The following is an 18,640-nucleotide window of genomic DNA, read 5'->3' as shown; positions in this document are numbered from 1 at the left end:
GAAGAACAATTTATTTAAATTTTTAACTCAAAAAGTACCCAATAAGAGATTTACCCAAATACACCCTTGAAGTCTTTAACAACTGACATAAAATTAATTAACTGCAGCTTGTATTAACTGCAGCCATTAAATTAATTAAATTAATTAACTGCGACCATTAAGGTACCCTGGGTGCCAGAGCCTCAGCAAGTCAAAGAATGAAGAACGGGGACAGGAATTGCGAAGGAGAATGGAAGAGGAAAGGGGAGAGACGAGGGAGAAAGGTGTGAAGGATTTCAAGTTATAGGCCTTTCTGTCATCGATTCACAAGTTATAAAGACGACGGCAATTTCAAACTTACGAGTTTATAATAAATACTCGTAGCTATCGAGGCCGTTCACGGTATCATAGGGCCAGGGACAAGGGCCGCTCCTTTTCAAATCTACAAATGGTTCCTCGGCGTCCTGATCGCCCATTTCCTGGCTGGTGCTCTTATGAATATGTTAACATAGGGTAAGAAGCTGTTGACATTGTCATAAAATTGGTTTTTTAGGACAATTCACTAAAATAAATTTTGTGGTAAATGCACTTTTCTAATTTTCCATTATGATGCATTGGCTCACATTTTGTGGTTTTCTAATCCGATCAGAGGTTTGGAGATATGGACTAGTATGGTTTTTAAAAAATCTAACTTTTGGCATGAAATAATTAAAAACATAAACAGCATTGCAACAATGCCTCATTCATATTTTGAGTATTACAACACCAAGTTGTTGAAATAACGGCTACTTGGCACTAACCTTACGGAGATGAGAACAAAAATTTGTAACTGTTATCAAGTGAATCTAGCACAAAGAGTTCATGTCCTAGCTTAAACTTCAGTCTTAGACTAGCCACACCAGGCAGCAATAAGTTTTAGGCTTTAGACATCTGCTCCTCAAAACTATTAATTCTGTTTTTGCAAAGGTTATTTGACAATCACGTGTAAAAATAAAACCAAACGCGCGAAACCTCGCTTACACCCGAATTAACCCGGCTGAACACGAGTAGACCCGCGTTGACTCGCGTGAAGTTTATCCACTGAAACAATCATCCACAGTAAATTTATATCAATGCTCTTTGACAATAGTTATTCATTTAAATCTAATCACACTATAAAGATCTAATGAAATTGTATTCATCCGATAGAAAACAACATAACAGTTTTATTTGTGCCGACTGTCTTCGTGCCACAACAGTTATTTTCTGGTAATTTGTCAAAACTGGTATTTTGCTGTTACAATTTTTCAGATTTGTTTAAAATATTTTCCACCCTGACATAATTTAAGATGTAAATTATTCATTTTCTTACTGTACAATATATTTTTATGCCAATAACAATTTATGAAATTATGTGCAAATTTCTTCATAGGAAAATGTCAATGAAGGTTAGCAAGGAGCATTTTCATCTTGGACTCGCTTCTCTTTTTTTCTACAAATGCAGTAAAGTAAGAGATTCCATATAAGGGAAAAAAACTCAACACACGTGACCGCCGATACGCCAATCCACAGGCCGAGTTGTCCTCCAACGTCCGAGACGAGATTATCAAACTGCAAAAAATGAACGCAGCAAGTTAAGCTCCTATATACAACAGAAAGGTAATTTCAAAATGCAGACGATACAGCTGAGACTGAGCATGCAAATACGAATTAGGCCCTGTTAATTTCCTTGTTGAACGTGTTCAATGAAAAAGCCTGAGCAAAAAGAGTATATTTAGAGCAAATATCATCCTTCCTTAAAACTAGGCTCTCTGGATAGCAACAAGAACATCCTGTAGGGTTCTTTAGAATTTTTATTGAGGATCGATCAGGTACAGTAAATACAGCGTATCCAAATAACTCCGTTGAACGTCATCTTTACAAAAGTTTATTGTAGTTGGTTGAAGAAACAGGCTCACCAAGAGTTTTCCTTGGGACTGGGTAAAGAAGAAAGAAAGGGGTCGCGATGTCTGAAAATACTGCGACTGTTATATTTCTTGTTATTGTTTGTGTGGTGCAGCAGTGGCTCTAGAGGCTGCGGTGTCCGGGGCCGAAAAAATTTGCCAGTTCTTGCTCTTTTAAATTTTAGATTGTTTCCTTTAGTGCAAGACCCTTTGCACAGGGCCGTAGACCATGCCCCCCTACCCTGGTCAACTGCCACTAAAATCGTCATTGGCTAAGAATTTTTCCATAGCTTCTTGGGGCATCTCTCAGCGAATGATCAGTAATCTGAGGCAAACTATTCCATTGCCCCCTCTCGATTGGCACGTGAAAAGGCCATTGGTTATTTTGCTTTACCCCACAAAAACTTTTTTTCGTGCAGACTCTACTTGCGAATTGGAGAAGCAAAATTTTAAGATGAGGAGAAGCATAAACGTCCCTGGAACAAAAATGAATGCTGAGTAAAAAATTTTCTAAAAAATACCGTGTAATACTGTCCTGTACTAATGGTGGTCACCGTTTGATCTGCGTAATGAATTTGCAGGTTGATAATGTTTTTCCTGTTAAAATAAATTTGACACAGTGTTATGTAGGGTAATAATCTTTAATTTTTTTTATTTGTAGGATACAGTTGATTTTTTGGGATTTTTCTTAAACAATACCATATTCACTCTATAAGTTTTACAGTTTTCGTATACATATTTAATAAGAATATGGCTTGTGTTTTTTTAAAATGAAGTTTAATTTTTTATGTTCATGTTGAGATAAAATTTTTCTTGGTCCCCATAAACGCAGCAAAGGTGTACATTAGGCCTGAAGGCTGGAAGGCAAAAGGAAGGCCAATACATTGGTGGAAGAACATAAGTATCGTTCTGTTGGAAGATGAATGGCGTTAGACTGACCAAGGAAAGTGAAAAGGGGCAAAGAGAAAGGCCAAGATTTGTCTGAAAAGACATCAGACCATCAAGCTGGAAACAAGCAGCCAAGGTGTAGCGAAGATTTTGGTGAAAGACAACTCGAAACAAAAACCAGACACCAAAACAAAGAAGTTTCTCAAATGCTAAAGGTTGATAATAAGTTACTCGTTAAAACAACTTCAACCGTGAAACGAGGATAAAGAGATTATGATTATTATTATGTGGATTTTTGAATCATTTGCATTTTATGATTTCATACACTATTTATAACAAACATGCACATTCAATAAGTTGTAAATTCTAGGAGCAATATGACTTTGGAATTGTCTACACCTTTCAAAATATGGTCCAAGATTAACCTTTTTATTTGTGTCTGACTTTTTCTAGCTCCACAATCTACGCCAATTTTCAATGCTCTTTTCTTTTTAGCCTCTGGTTTTAAACATTTTGATATTACAACTGCATGAAAGTATTTTACTTACTCAACATAATCAGCTGTTAAATTCTTGGTTTTATGAATCTCCTGCAATGTAAAAAAGCAATGAAAAATTACAGCATTATCTTGAAATGGGCAAAGCTACGAAGAAGATATAAGAACTTATATCGATATCTGCAAAAATCCGTAGCTGCAAGAGGATTTCAGTCTCCGGTTTCAGGATTAACAAAATTTAATCCGTGTTTACATAATCCGGTCATAATCCAATTCACCAGATTTTTTAAATGAAGTTAAGCGCAATAATACGGACTCACCGAATTTCTAATTCTTGTTAAAGTTTTAAACAGTATGCGTAAAAAACGATTCAAAAAAGCAATTCCTCGCAACATCTATGTGGGGGTCTTCTCAGTACTTGGAAAAGAAGTAAACAACATTTTTTCCTTTATACACAAAAGCCTTTGCCAAGATTTTTGATGCGGTCATATCTCTGACACATTGTAATCTCTTTTGTTTTAAAATATTGCATTTTGTTCTTACCAGGTATCCCTCTGGATAGAGCTTGCTTGTAGCTATTGTCTTTGAGAAGGCAATATCACTAGAAGTAAAAATTGTTTCAATAAAATGCGCATGATAGGAACGTCAGGCAAAGAGAACAAAAAAAAATTCTATGAACATAGATTCTAGCCATTTTTAGCAAACTTTCCACCAGTCTTACAAGGCAGCAATTAACGAAATTTGGAAAACTTTTGTAATATTTTGCTCCCAATACAATATCATTTCGTTCCCACCTTAGCGAAAGATTCATTCATCAAATACTTTCATGGCAAACAACAGAACTTATTTTCAGCCTTTCGAAGTTAGCTAAAGATTGCCATTTTTAGAATTTAAGCCCCCATTTTTCAGAAAATAATTTTGATATACTGATTCAAGTGAGAAAAAAGCTTAAAAAGAAACCTGCAAGATGGTGGACATCTGCTTGAACAATCGAAAATCTTGTTTGTAAAATTGGAAAGCACCTCCAATAAACAAGAGCCTAAAACAAAATTTTGCAAAATTAACACAGAGATCATGCAGCTTTAAGGCTCTTGCACAACCGACATGCTTAGCGGCAGCTGTTTTGAGAAATTGATTGGGTTTTGTATTTTAATGCAGTACTACATTAGACCGGTTTTGGAAACAAAGCCGCAAAGGATGCCGGTTGCGAAAGGGCTTTTACGATTTACAACTCTTGAAGTTTATGCAAAGCGAAGAGCTTGTATTGTAAAAAAGAACGGCATTCGATCTGGCAATAAAATCTGGTAAAAAGATTTGGCAAAGTCCAACTACACATAAAATTTCTTGATATCTTAGCCTTAGCCTATAATACACTACAAGCCATGTTTTGTTGATCTTGAAAGGCCTAAATAGGTTGCATTTAAATAACGATCAATGTAAGTAAATTGTACCAGGAAAATTTATTTAAAATAATTAACGACGTTTCGAGTATAGCTCGTTATCCAATTTATTTTAAATAAATTTTCCTGGTACAATTTACTTACATTGATCGTTACTTAAATTCATCATATTGTACCGCACGCATTTTAGTATATTTATGGAATCTAAAAAGGTTGCCTTAGCAAAGGAAACAGTAATAGATCTAGGGATCATTTAGGTTCAAAGAGTAGTTTGCATGTTCATGAAATGTAGTTTGTTTCAAATCTTTTCATCTTGAGAATCAAAGATAGGTAAAAGGATAGAGAGGAAAGAATGATAAAGAAAGAACAGAAAAGTATTAGAAATGATGAAAAAGCTAAAAGGTGTTAGATTAAACCTATAAACATAACTAGTTATCGTGCAACAGGCAAAGTAAGTAGTGAAGCAATAAAAATCAATTTTGTAAACATCATAGGAATTTTTAAAAATTGTTATTTTTTATAGTACAGCTTTGAAGAAAGGTTGCCTATGATAAGGCCAATGAGTTTTCTTAAGTCTAGTTTCGGGTCCCTGCTGATTGGCTCTCATTGAAAGCAGAATATTGTAATTTAATTGGGGAAGAAGCATGGGCTTATCTGATTGTATCGAAGCCAATTCGGTTCACTAAAGCTGGTTGAACAAGTGAAAATTTATTTAACTACACAATTTTTTTTGAGTTCTATGAAGAAATATTTATAACTCATCAAAAAATTGATCTACAAAGGTGTGAGCTTGTTGACTTATTTCCCCAATGAAACCCACCAGCCAATATCAAATGGATTTTTCCTGAATAAAATTCGGGGAGAATAGAGCATACGCTTGTCAAAAACCATTGCATGGACCCAGGTCTTTGTTTTCTTTTTCTTTGTACCTTATCGAATGTATTGTGCTGAGAAAATTCCAGAATTTGTAGTTTTATCAGAGAGAATTGTTCTCAAGTTTCACCAAGAGCTAGCTCTCTTTGATTTTTTATTCAATGACTGACTACTTCTAAGCAGGCTTCTAGCGAAAATTGGATTCCAATAGGAAACAAGTCACACCTGACTCTTAATATTCAAAACAGCAACCTATTCTCGGAAATGAGAAAACATTGAATGTAAAAAAAAATGAATGTAATTGAAATGGATGTAAAATAAAAACCCTTGTTATCAGGAAGAAAGAATATTCATGCTTTTGCAAGCACACCACATAGCAGTGGCTCCGACACAAGTTTAAAAGCAAGAGGAAGGGGAGGAGTGCAAGGGCAATTTCAAGTCCCACTCCAAAAGATCTGCATTCAAGCTCTATTGTCTTTCAAAAAATGGGAGGGAGTCATGGCCCCCGGCCCCTATATCATCTGAGGCCTTGCATTGCCTATAGATAAAAACAGTTACAGTTTAACCAGGTAACTTTTATGAACTCACTTTCAGTAAGAGATTCACACTGTTTGCTTCCAAAATATGTTCTATATTGTAAACTTGTGCAATTGCACCTCCTCTTTTGTGTGCCTGCTTTGCAAATTGCTATGCAAGTCTGTGAACAGAAGGATTTTGCTCAGCTAACATCAAATATGCAGGAAGTTAAATACCTGTTACTTTGCTTAGCATTCTCTGAGACAAAAACTAATTAATGTTGATTTTATATGTAATAACAACATATATTTAATTTAAAAGAATGTACTTTGTTTTTTGACATGCTCTCTGTTCAGTGTGCAGGGCTCAGGGTTTTTGTTACGGTAATATGACGTCTGTTTCTAATGTATACTGTGAATGTATATTTAACAAAATGTATACTATGAATCCTGTAATGAGACATCCATTTCTATTGAGCAAAAACCAACACCGCCCCCCTAACGCCTGACACCGCACAGGTTAAAGACAAAGGCTAGATAATCTCTAAAACCCTGCTTATATTTTTCTTGAAACGGAAATTATCCAAGCCTCGACTAGGAAATTAAGAGCCCCTACAATTCAAGGCTACATCCCTGTATATAGGTTCAAAATCAAATGTTATATTCTAAGTGTTAGTTTGTAACGATGAGTATGTTGCTGTAAGGGCTGTAAAGTGAAACACCAGCATAAAGATATAAAGAATTCTAAGTAAGATCACAGTCCCGTAGGGGGAGCATGGGGTTGTGGGTATGAGGAAGTAGCAAACAGTATGGGGCTGTGATCAACCTTTGTAGAGTTAGTAAAAGAAAAAAGACCCTCTATTTCTAAGAAGAAGCTCGGATAATTTTCTGCGCTTAATCAATAGCTCAAATAGCTAAAATTCCGCCTCCTAGTACAGGGGGAGGGGTGTGTGTGTGTGTGGGGGGGGGGGGTTACCGGTAGCAGTGTAGCCAGTTTCTTCTCATCGTATGACTAAAAGAGTCTAGGCTACGAAACTGATGTTATTTGTTATTAGAAACAATTGTATCGACATCTCCAAACCATCAAGCCTAACTAAAAGAACTCTCCTTTCCGTATTAAGCAAGAGAGATTGAAATATTCACAAACTATTGTGGATTTTGAACAATGGATGGATTTGCCTGCAATTTGTAAACAAGTTGGAACATTTTGATATAGGCCTTCAGTTTGAAAAGATGAAGTGCCATTAACTTATAAAACCCACTTTTACTTAAGTATCGGCAATCATTAAAGGTTTGCCAGCAACTTGAAGACTGCCCCATAACAAGCAAAACAAATAACATCGTTCGTAGCCTAACATGGCAATCTATAAACACTGATTGAGGGGTTAACTTGCTGAATGCTGCAGCTATGGACATCTTTTGAAATTAAGAATATTCTAAAGGCAATAATAGCCACCAAAAAGGAATTCTTCTCGCCTGTTGAAAATACTTTGTATTAGCTTTTGACGTATCATAGCAGCTCCCAGTCCCACTGACATCTTCTCTTTTTATCATTTCCTACACAAGAAAGTAAATCAGTTTTTTAAAAAATTACGTATGCAACAAAAGTCCTGGTGCAGACAACATTACAAGCGAAATGATAAAGAATGGTGGCGAAAGTGTTATCAAAGTTTACCAGCTTCTTTGCAATATGATTCTAGAAACTGGAGAGTGGCCAAATCAATGGACTGAATCTATTCTCATTTCGATTCCTAAGAAAAAACCAGCAGAAAATGCTCGGACCACAGAACTATCAGTCTTATTAGCAATCCTAGTAAAATCCTATTATTCATCATGCTCATAAGAATAACATCTAAAATTAAAGACATCTTGAGTGAAGCGCAAGCAGGCTTTCGCAAGAACAGGAGCACCACGGAACAAATCACTAACTAAAAATTATTGTGTCAAAAACGAACAAAAACAACAAAACAGTATAAAATAACTTCTTTGATTTCAAGAAAGCGTTTGATAGAGTTTGGCATAACGGAATGTTTGAAACCATGATAAAGCTTAACATTGGAAAGCAAATGACAGGATTAATCCAACATCTTTACAAAAATGCAAGAACAAAGGTCCTTAGTGGCAATTATTACAGTGAATGACTTGAAGCGACAGTTGGCATCAGACAGGGATGCATCCTCTCTCCAATTCTATTTAATTTATTTCTTTAAAGAAAAATGACAGATACACTAGACGGTTTGAACGATGGAGTCAAATGCAGAGGTTTGACCATCAACAACCTCCGATTTGCTGTTGATATAGACAGTGGCGATGGCAGGTTTGGTGGTACGGTCAGGCTAAGGCACAATATACCACGCCCTTTTTGACCACGCCCAATGATAAAACGCCAGCTTCTAATTTGTGAAAATTTATTTATGGTGGAACAATTTTAACGGATTATTCATGATGGAACAAGAGATTTGGAACAATTTTCCAACAAATTTAGTTTGTTTTGTGAGCTACCAGCAGTAAGCGATGGTCAAAGAACTCACTGAAAAATTCATTTTACTGAAAATGAGCTACGCTGACATAAGGATGTTACAAGTTGATAGTAGAATAAAGAGTCTTGAAAATTAGACATTGACAAAACGGAGCTAAGATGATTACCTTTCTCAGTCCAACGCTAACCGAATATCCAGAAGCAGCACTGAAACCGTGTTCAGTGGGTTCCGCAAAGACGTCTTGGTCCTGAATAATCACCCGCACCCCTGTTTCCATGGCAATCCCCTTCAGGTACTCATCTCTGTTGATATCAATGTTGAGAGTGAGACCTGCAAAAAAGTTTTCGCAAAGGAATTCTCTTAGGCGTTATTGTTTATTCATTTTCATAAAACTCCAGTCCATAGATATCAGAAGAAAATGGGAATCAGGGAGTCAATATGCACACAAGGAAAGAAGATGCAGCTGCGAAATAAAGGGTAGATGTCAGCTAGGAACATCTTGCAACATTTTATAGGTAAAGCAGCGCTGAGAAATCTGATCTGCTTAAACCTTATGAAATTTTAAAAACTTTTTTCGATGAAACATTTTTTGACAAAATTGTTTACTTGAGATCTGTACTTTATTGATCGTTTCAGAAATCTTGAACAGAAAAGTTGAAAGCACTATTGTTTAAATCAGGGACACGAAAGAGATCAAGGTTTAGGTCGTGTGACTACTAAAGAAGAATAAGAATTGAGAAGGAAGGGGGGGGGGGGGGGGAGTTGTAGAAAGAGACGGCCTATTTGTGCACTTCTCTATCTGGTATTCCATTACAACGAGCATGCAATATAATTTTGGAAACATTGGGAGGAATGAGTTCCTCGTAGTTTCATTTCAGACCGACTGTTTCGAAAATGTTCTGGAGAAGGAATGACAGTCCATAAAGTCTCCTCATTTGTTTTTATTCTGCTTACAGCTGCTCATCGGATCATTTTACTGCAAAGTGAAATATTGTTTAAAGAATGGCAAATATTACTCAACTTAGTTATTAGAACGGCCTGCTCGGAAACGAATAGAACTTGGTGATGGTGTTTGTCATACCATTGTCATGTCTTCACATATAGTAGAGAGTAGAAATTTTCAAACGTATGTTTAACAGAGTTTCTTATACTCACCCAAAATCCTTGACAGTAATAGGCTATAAGAAATTTTTGTATCCAAATTCTTGAAAACCACATCAGACAGTTAGTTATAAAGAAGCAGATCTGAAAAAGACTCTTAAATTCTAGTTGATCCCGGGTATTTTCTAGAAGGGTTTCGTATTTATATGAAATCTACCAGTGTTTCTTTTCTGCAACTGGAAAAAGTAAGTTTTACCTCCTGATGTGCCAGGAGAAGTTGACTCCAATGGAGCTATGCTGCTTCCATTTATGTTCTTCATCTTTCCATTAAATGTAAAGCAGTTGCCATATTTCCAGTTCCACGTTTTATGCCAATAGTCTCTCAAAAAGACTCTAAAATAAATCTCTCAAAAATAATGACAGGCCTAGATAGGTTCTTTTCATTAAGACATCTTGACCGAGAAAATGGAAATGGCTTGAATACTTTTCTTATAATAAAGATATTATACTAATATAATACTTTAAGACATATAATACTTTTACTTGCAAACATAAATCTTCATATTCGCAATAATGCAATTAGATATTTCCTGTATTTAAAAATATTTTCAATCTTAAATCAGAGATTTCATCAAGGATCTCTTCCTTTTTAACACCAAAAATGGTAACAAATAATCCATAAACAAAACCAATTGCACCCGTTATAACAAAGTAAGAGGTAAATGGGTGTGACCCATAAGACCACGCTCTTTATCCCTGATTTCAATGTAATACATCAGGTGCATTTTCCTTAGGAAAATCTTGAAAGTTATTACGTACTCTCATGTAGTAAATTTATTTTTTAGTGAATCAATTTTTGAAATAATTTAGTGGACCATGTTTCACAAATGTGGGAGGAGGGGGAGTTATGCTCTCATCCCAACCCTTGGCACCGCCACTGCTTCTTCCAAACAAAAACAGTCTAGGAATTTGATGCTTACCCTTTGTTGCATACAAAGCCAGCCCAGCGGCAATAAGTAATCAAACTTGAGAATTCCTGTCCATTTTTGAGTCTATCTGCTATCGGCAGATTGTTAATGGCTGTGAGGGTGTTCTCTTGAATAGATGAAACATCGTCCATCTCGAGGTCACTTACATCCAATGAGGATTGGGAGGCGAACTGCTTTTTAAACATATTATTAATGATCGTCATGTTTGGAAATTTTACTCTTACATTCTTCATTGAAGAGGCCGGAAACACGTTCAGGTTGCATATTGTAACTCCAGGGAATGTCAGAGACTAGGGAGAGAATTGATGCATTGCTGGAATTTAATCAGGAGAGGTAAGAAGCTGTGCAAGTGTGTAAGCGTGAAAATGAAACAGATCTACGATGCACCAATTGCTAAATCTTGTGACGATTCAATGTTCATAACTTGCTGTAATAAAAAGCATATGCGCAATGAATCTATGGTCCAAAGTGACAGTTCTGGCACCTAAGACACAGTGTTATTATTGCTACTATATAAAAAGACCTTGCAGAAAGAGCCTAAATGTTTTTGTGCCTATAAGCTGTTTTTTTTAATTAAGAATCTCATGTTTATAATCCATGATGCAAAATTCATAGCTTTAAAACAGGACGTGAGAACGAAAGAATCTTCTGACATTTGAAAGGAATAAACATAATACGGCTGCTGGGGTTTCCTCTTTATCAAAGCAAGGTATAAAGAAATGGCTCACCTCTTCGAAGGAAATGCTTATACTGGTACTGACAGGTCGAGATGTATACAGCAGGACTAGTTGGATGATCATGTAAATAAACCCGATCATCACTGCCAGCCAGATGAAAAACCAAGAGATCCGGGCGTAAATGGGTCCCGATGTTACAAAACGACTTATTCCATGAGCTGTTGTTACCGAAGCAAAGTCAAACAGCATATTACGAACAGCGTTTTCAGGGGGCTTCTCATCTTTGCTTTCCTCTCCCTTTTCCTGTAAGGATATAAAAATGACAGTTACGTGAGTCATGAGTGGATGTGTATTCAACAAAATGCATTTATACTTCGATAGGCTACCGTAAAAGATCTATTAAGCCCTCAGAGGGGGGAGGGTGCTTTAAATAAAGGGGGCTTATTAGAAAGGGGGGCTTATTAGAAAGGGCTTGTTAATAATCAAAAGAAAACATGTTATAAAAATCCCTTCATGTATCTTTTTTGTTACAACAATTTCCGACAAATGTTCTATAGAACTTTGCTATCAGCTTCAAAATCTTATCAGAATTAACCGATTATAATGTCTTCATCTCATCGGAATCGCCAGGTACAATTTATAATCCTGGAGCATCTTCTAAACAACTTTTATCCACTGGGATTCCTTCAAAAGGATCCTCATTAGAATCCTCTTGACTTCTAAGGCACAAATAGAAATCTTTACATGGTCTTTAAAACACGTGATCTATCATCATCACACCCATATGTGTTCTTTGCTTCTCATCAGGGACGAATGAAGGGAGATGCTTAATAGAGAGGGGGCTTAATAGAAAAAGGGGCTTTTTTCTAACTTTTACTTGATCAAAGGGGTGCGTAAAAGAGAGGGGGCCTTAAAAGAGAGGGGGGCCCGATAGAGCTTTTATGACAACACATAAAAGGACAACAAAGAAGAGGAAGAAGAGCAGGGGAGAAACGAAACAGGTTATGGGTGAATAGAGAGAGGAACAAACTAAAAATAGAATAAAGAGAGAGGAACAAACTAAAAAGACGAGAAAAAAAAAGACGAAGAAAGAATTAGAAGAAGAAGCAAGAGAAAGCAAGAAAAATAATTAGAAGAAGAGAAAGACGTCGAGAGCGGAGGGAGTGAAGGAAAAAAAGATAAAATAGACGGGTGAAGAATTAAGAAGACAGATGGATATTTTAGAATATTTTTATCAGTTTGTTTAAAAATTTTTCTAGTATGCATCTTTTCAATTTTTACATAAATGCTGGGATTGAGGAAAGTTTGCAAATGCTTTTTTCTATGTCCTTGCTTAAAAAGAGGAAATTTTGGACATGGTTCAAATATCGATTCTTTGAATACCGACCATCATTTTCTGTTGCAAGCTTTTATGAAATCTTTTGATCTTGAATTCAATTGTACGTCATCCATGAAACTGAGGACGAAAACTCTTTACATTGATTTATAAGTCTGTTGTTAACGAGTTTTTCTGGCATTGTGCTCCTAGTTTGAAAAGCTGCCTTTAAGGCATGGAAAATTCTAGAGATTGCATAAGCGGTATCTTTTGCTGCTTTAAATTACGGGGATCAATGCAAATATTATCGCAATTTACTAACAATGAAGCAACAAATATTCATTCATGAAATCTTAACTGTTTAAAAACAAATAACAAAAACAGCGATTCGCTAGTTTTGTATTGGTCATTACTTGTTGACACAGCTGTGTCACATGACTTTCTTTGCGGTACTTGCAAGAGTTTATCAGTAAGTTTAAATGATATGTTTCTTTATTTTATAAAAAACATCTGTTCATTATACAAATTTTGCCACTTATCATGCGCTGATAGAACATGCAAGTATATTATTTTGCATAGAGCAAATCCCAGTTGGATAGTTTGAAGGTTAAATAAAACCTTTAGTTATTTAAAGGTTAACACCGTTATTGATCAGATTGGTAAAGCCTTGTTTGTTTAGAGTATGATAGAAAATTGACCTACTAGAAGTTTTGTATAGAGAATTCTATCACAAAAGTGCAAAATTTGAGCTTTTCTGTTTAATCTAGCATAAGTAAGCCAGTGTTTTCTGCCTCAGAACTTCAAAAAATTAAAGCATGACTGAGAAATCAGTGTATGAGGAAAAGAAAAATCAGTTTTTTATACTTCTATGAACGCAAACACGCAAAAGTTTGCGCAAGAATAAAAAAAGATGACATTTTTCTTCATTCTTTGATTCATATTGATTTTTGGTTGGTGTAAGGAAAACTCAAATCCTTGATTTTGTGTGTGGATAAGATATAACTAAACCTTTGTTTTTAGAGAAAAGCTTATCCTGTTTTGTAGGAGCTTAATTCAATACTTGTGGCAATATAATTTGTACTGTACCTGCAAATTATGGTGGAGCCAACATTAACATAACCCCCCCCCCCCCCCTCTATGCAACGAACACCTCTCAACACTGTTTTTGGTCGGTACACTCTTAAAGGAACCTCTTTGCAACGGACTTCTGTGTGTTGCGGGCAGTTACACACTGGTAAGCGCGGTGTCCGTTATACGGAGACTCCACTGTAGCCAGACATCAACAACAAAGAGTATCATGTTATGAAAAGTCTTTATAAAAAAGCTTGATAGTTATGTATTAAAGCTATAAACATCTAATCATGCACCTGATAAAATGAGTTAATGAGACAATCTAGCTATGCAAGAAAAAAACGTCTCTAAATGAATTTGCTTTCAATGTAAATTATGAATCAACCTAGCCACGTTTTAACGATATCAAACAAAAAACAATAAATGCATTTAGTCCTTTAAGCTAATAAATGCAATAAACGGTTGTTTGTGCAAACAGTCAAACGTCAGGTCAAAACTATATTTACTTGAGCTTAAAGGAAAGGGTTGAAAACATTAAAATTATGTTCTTTTACTATAATTGTTTGAATAGCATTACCTGCAACTGAAAGATAAATTTCCTAAAAAATTACAAAACTTAAAGATACTGTCAAAGTATCTATGCTACAAGTGAATTTCAGCTTTAATAGAGAGTTTGTGTCAGAAAACCCGACACAATACTGCCTTCAAACTCAGCTACCACTTTTTCAAAGACACTAAATGATTAATAAGTTCTGGTTACCCGCCAATTTGGAACGATTTTTATGAAATATTACGTTTTATTTAAATCATAATAAGGTGCTTGATTCAATTCATTCATTTAAATATTTCTATGATAATTGAACAAAGAGTGTATATATAAACAAGACTGGGCCCGCGTCAGGAATTCGAAAGCGGGGGCTGGGAGGGGGGTAAGGCTAGCAAAAGCAGGAGGTAAGGCTTCTTCCCCTTTTACTGCTTAAAACTAATTGCAAAATGTGGAGGGCATGGTCACTCTGGCACTTCAGTGGCATTGACCCTGCAAGATTAAAATGTTGTGAAAAATTTTTGCGCAGTTTCTAGGAACCAAGAAGAGGTTTTTTGATGAAATGAATTGTATTTCGTTTTACGATGATGTAAGGGTGTTTTAAGAACGCAAAATAAATGTATAATTAAACAAACCAGAGCATTTTTTACCAGTATGACTACTAAGGAAAGTTCCCCAGCAGGCCCAATGCCCTTCCAAGCGAGAGCCAAAATCACAGAATTTCTCAAGTAGTTTGGGCCCCTAGCGATTTCCACTGACCCGCGTTATCGAAATATTAAGAATTATAATTTGTCTTGTCTTTGAAATATTATAAATATCAAATATTACATATAAATCTAGAGCGGTGCAAGTGTGTCGTGACGTAGGGGTGTGGGGTGTCCAGGTGTAGAGGAGCATATGATTATAAGCCCAGAAATGCTCTACCTAGTTGATTGACTGACGAGCTAGCAGAATCAAAATTACAAGGACAATATATACACAAATTTGTATATAATATATGCATATATCTGTATTATATCAATATAATACAGATAATACACATTTATGTATATATACAGATACAACTCATTACATCTGTATTATCTTTTTTCCATCTATCTTGATTTCATATGCCCGTATAAAACAGTATATTTTATCTGCCTCGATATGTGTTTCTTCTTTTTAGTCACACTACTCAGACAACAAACTGGATCTTACCCCTTGTGTCATAGCAACAAAAATTCATGCACAGAAATAGAAGATAGTAGTGGGAAACAGAGGAGAGCCTATCTGAAAAGAAGGGTTGGCCCAGAAACATTGTTCATTCTTCTGAGGAACACGCTCCCCCCCCATTTCTCGCTCCTGTCTTCTATTTCTGGGCTCAAATTTATGTAACTTTGGTACCCAGGGTAGATGGATTTCTAACGGTTTAAGATCATGTGACATTGTCCAGTGCGAATTAGCTGAGCTTGGAATTACTCTGTTTTTTCTTAATTTTTTCCATAGCTGCGCTTGTTCTTTTTTTATGATTTATAATAAACGACTCACCGCAGCGTAGACACGTGTGCTTTTTTCGGTTATTTCTCTTTGGCCCTTTTTGAAAATTTTCCCCAGTAGTGAAAATTTCTTAAAAAATATTCTCAAATATTATTGTGCGCAAAAATTGCAGTTACAGTTTTCTGTAGTGGTCATGTTTAACAAATCCGAAATTTCTCTTACTTCGTTTTTAAACGTTCCTAGATTCTTACACGTTTTTATGTTCGAGTTTAGCTACGACCAGATCATAGGTTACAAGTATCTTAATAAATGTTTTCCATACATCACAGTTCTATAACATGAAATATAGAATTCAGCGTTCTTAGTTCTTCGTTCTTACGCATAAGAATGGCAATGTCTTGCATTCGTGAGTTACATAACTTTTTTGCACCTAATCTTTCTAGCAACGGGGCTTCAATGAAAGTCTTGTGCGCTTATAACCTAGTTTAGAATTAGAAACTGCAGAATAATATTACTTATTACCTGAAATACGAAAACGAATCAAGGCTAAACACATCTGATGTGGGATTTTGTTTTACTAGCACTGATTTTGCAAAAATATTTTTCTACTTAATCCATCGCAAAATATATTAACAACTGTCATAGGTTTGTATTTTTATTAATAAATATTGACTTACGGCAACAATATCCTGTTTTTTATTACATTTTAGTTGAGTCACTGCTAGAAGCCTGTATAAATGATCTAAATGTTATCAGAAAACTTTTCTTACATCACGATTGTATAAATCTGATTTTGAAGCATAAATAACAGGTTTCAATTTCGTAGATATAACAGGTTACAGTAGATGGCTTTATAACTTGAATTAGCAGTTTTGTCATTGCTTTGGTGACATGAATAAAAGGAGTCTTCCGTTTGAAGAGAAAACAAAGAAGATTGTAAAAAATAAAGGTAAAAATCTTTAATTAGGGTAATTAGTCCGTGTATATAAATTTGACTGCATAAACTTTTACCTACAAAAATATTCACCAGGATATGATTGAAGTCATCGCATTGCTAATGACAAATAATGCTTCTCGACCTATTGAGAGGTTTCTCAAATTCGTAGCAGTTTGATTTTGAAACAGCTTTTAGGTGAACCATTCTTGTATGACTCAAATTTTGCCATTTTCGCTTGATCCTCCGTATGTTGAAACTAATTAATTCAACACATCAAAGTATAGAACTTCGATATAATTGCAACCCGTAGCCAGCAAATTGATAAGATGCAAATCTCATTAATGGATTTGCAGGAAAAATATCTTAAAAGATAATTCAAGGAGGTATAGCACCAAATACTTACCATTTCTTGTGATATGTATCGTGCAGATTACGTGTAAATCTTCCTAAGGATCATTTAGCTCAAATCGTCCAGCCAGAAGCATTGACTATCAAGCTATTGACACCGGCAGATCTAGACCAGGGGGTTGAATGCTTTGATACTTGAAATGAATTATTCAATTCAACAACTTCTTGTTGCGCTGGTTAACACAGAAGTGAATGCTTTATATAGTCAAGTTTTTAAGCTAATACATAATTACAAAACTTAGCAAGAATAAGGCACAGCTCTCATTTGAATTATTCACGATCTGTGTAGGCCACACAACAATACAAATTTTGGGTGTCTTTGTTAAGATGCGAAGTTCCTTTTCGGCAAGTGCGTTGTGAAGGAATACCTATATTTCAAGTAGTAAAACGATTAGATTGACAAGCAAAGTCAAGTTGAAATATGAGTGAACTTTTTGCGATATTAGGTTACAACATATGTTAGATTTATTTATTTCAAAAGATTACCAACTCATCTTTCAAAAACAACACTAGCACTATGAATAATTCACCGGAATGGTAGTTTGATTTTTAAGCTTCTCTAAATTTTATGACACGCTCAAATAAAAACATTCAACTTTCCCAATGACACCATGTTTTACTGTTTTGATTCTTGGGGTTTGGGGAGGGGGAGGGTTCTCGTAGCTTGTAAAGTTTTGCAGGGTTTTAGAAAAAGGCACAAAGGAAGTCTTCATCAATTGCTTTGGTGGCTGACGCTAAGCTATAGAATGTGAAGTGGAATCAATTCAACCAGTGGCAACAAGAACACACTGCAAGCGATAAGAAAATATGAATTAGTGACGAGACCAGGGAGTGACGCAAACAGGGCATGACTCAAACCCACCGGCAGCAGCACTGTACATTTTTGTTTACCAACTTAGCTACATGGTCACGTGACAATCTACAAAATGCATAATGACCTGCCAGCATTTTTCGTACACAGCACTAGGCTACCTACCTTGAAGCATCAGTGATATTTTGTTGTGGCTACACCCTGATTTCGTTTGACGCCTCTTGGTAAAAATCAGACCAGCTTCGCCACTTGTTAGGTCAATTGGCTTTATTTGGCTTCACAAGTGCCTTGGATAGAAGTCATTGTATTTATACCGAGAAGGTATAGTGCTGTTACCAGTTAAAATTATATGCTTCTACAAAAAGGTTCCAAACCGGCTTTAGTAGTTTGCCTTGGTCCTATTTTGGTCACCTGGATTATGGAACGCCTTTTCATTGAATTGACCATGCAATTTACTGTATTGAACAAATATACAGCCGATTATACCATATCTACTCTCTTGGTAAATAGTCAAACAACATCGAACAATACTTTACCCCACAGAGACTGAAACGACTACAAATTTGTGTGACATTTTGCATCACTTTGGTACAGATACCAGAGATCCCCTTGGGGTCATTTGGGCACATGCTCAAAAACTTTCCGAGACACAAGCTGATATTTCCTTTTCCGTATCGCTCCCCAAGGTAAAAAAGCAAGCATTTGTTTCACTATTTTCTCCGCTTTTGTACTTTACAATGTCGGAATTGTTTTATACA

At 35.7% G+C, this 18,640-nt stretch overlaps 1 protein-coding gene across 1 annotated transcript; it reads right to left on the bottom strand.

Annotated features, from left to right (window-relative positions):
- Nucleotides 1-530: 530 nt before the first annotated feature.
- Nucleotides 531-17,372, bottom strand: LOC135688538 (bile acid-sensitive ion channel). The gene is made up of 12 exons (XM_065205436.2): nt 17,067-17,372; nt 11,372-11,623; nt 10,635-10,933; nt 9,911-10,047; nt 8,720-8,883; nt 7,550-7,630; nt 6,147-6,255; nt 4,246-4,324; nt 3,829-3,886; nt 3,338-3,378; nt 2,423-2,498; nt 531-1,569 (listed from the first exon to the last, which is right to left on the bottom strand). Exons 1-12 carry the CDS (start codon nt 17,067-17,069, stop codon nt 1,408-1,410), a joined length of 1,461 nt encoding a protein of 486 aa, XP_065061508.1. The 5' UTR covers nt 17,070-17,372; the 3' UTR covers nt 531-1,407.
- Nucleotides 17,373-18,640: the final 1,268 nt, after the last annotated feature.

The sequence above is a fragment of the Rhopilema esculentum genome, chromosome 10 (assembly GCF_057945365.1).
Source record: "Rhopilema esculentum isolate cy_ngs chromosome 10, ASM5794536v1, whole genome shotgun sequence".
Lineage (NCBI taxonomy): Eukaryota > Metazoa > Cnidaria > Scyphozoa > Rhizostomeae > Rhizostomatidae > Rhopilema > Rhopilema esculentum.
The sequence above is the reverse complement of the archived record's forward strand: the minus strand, read 5'-3'. Positions and strand labels throughout refer to the sequence as shown.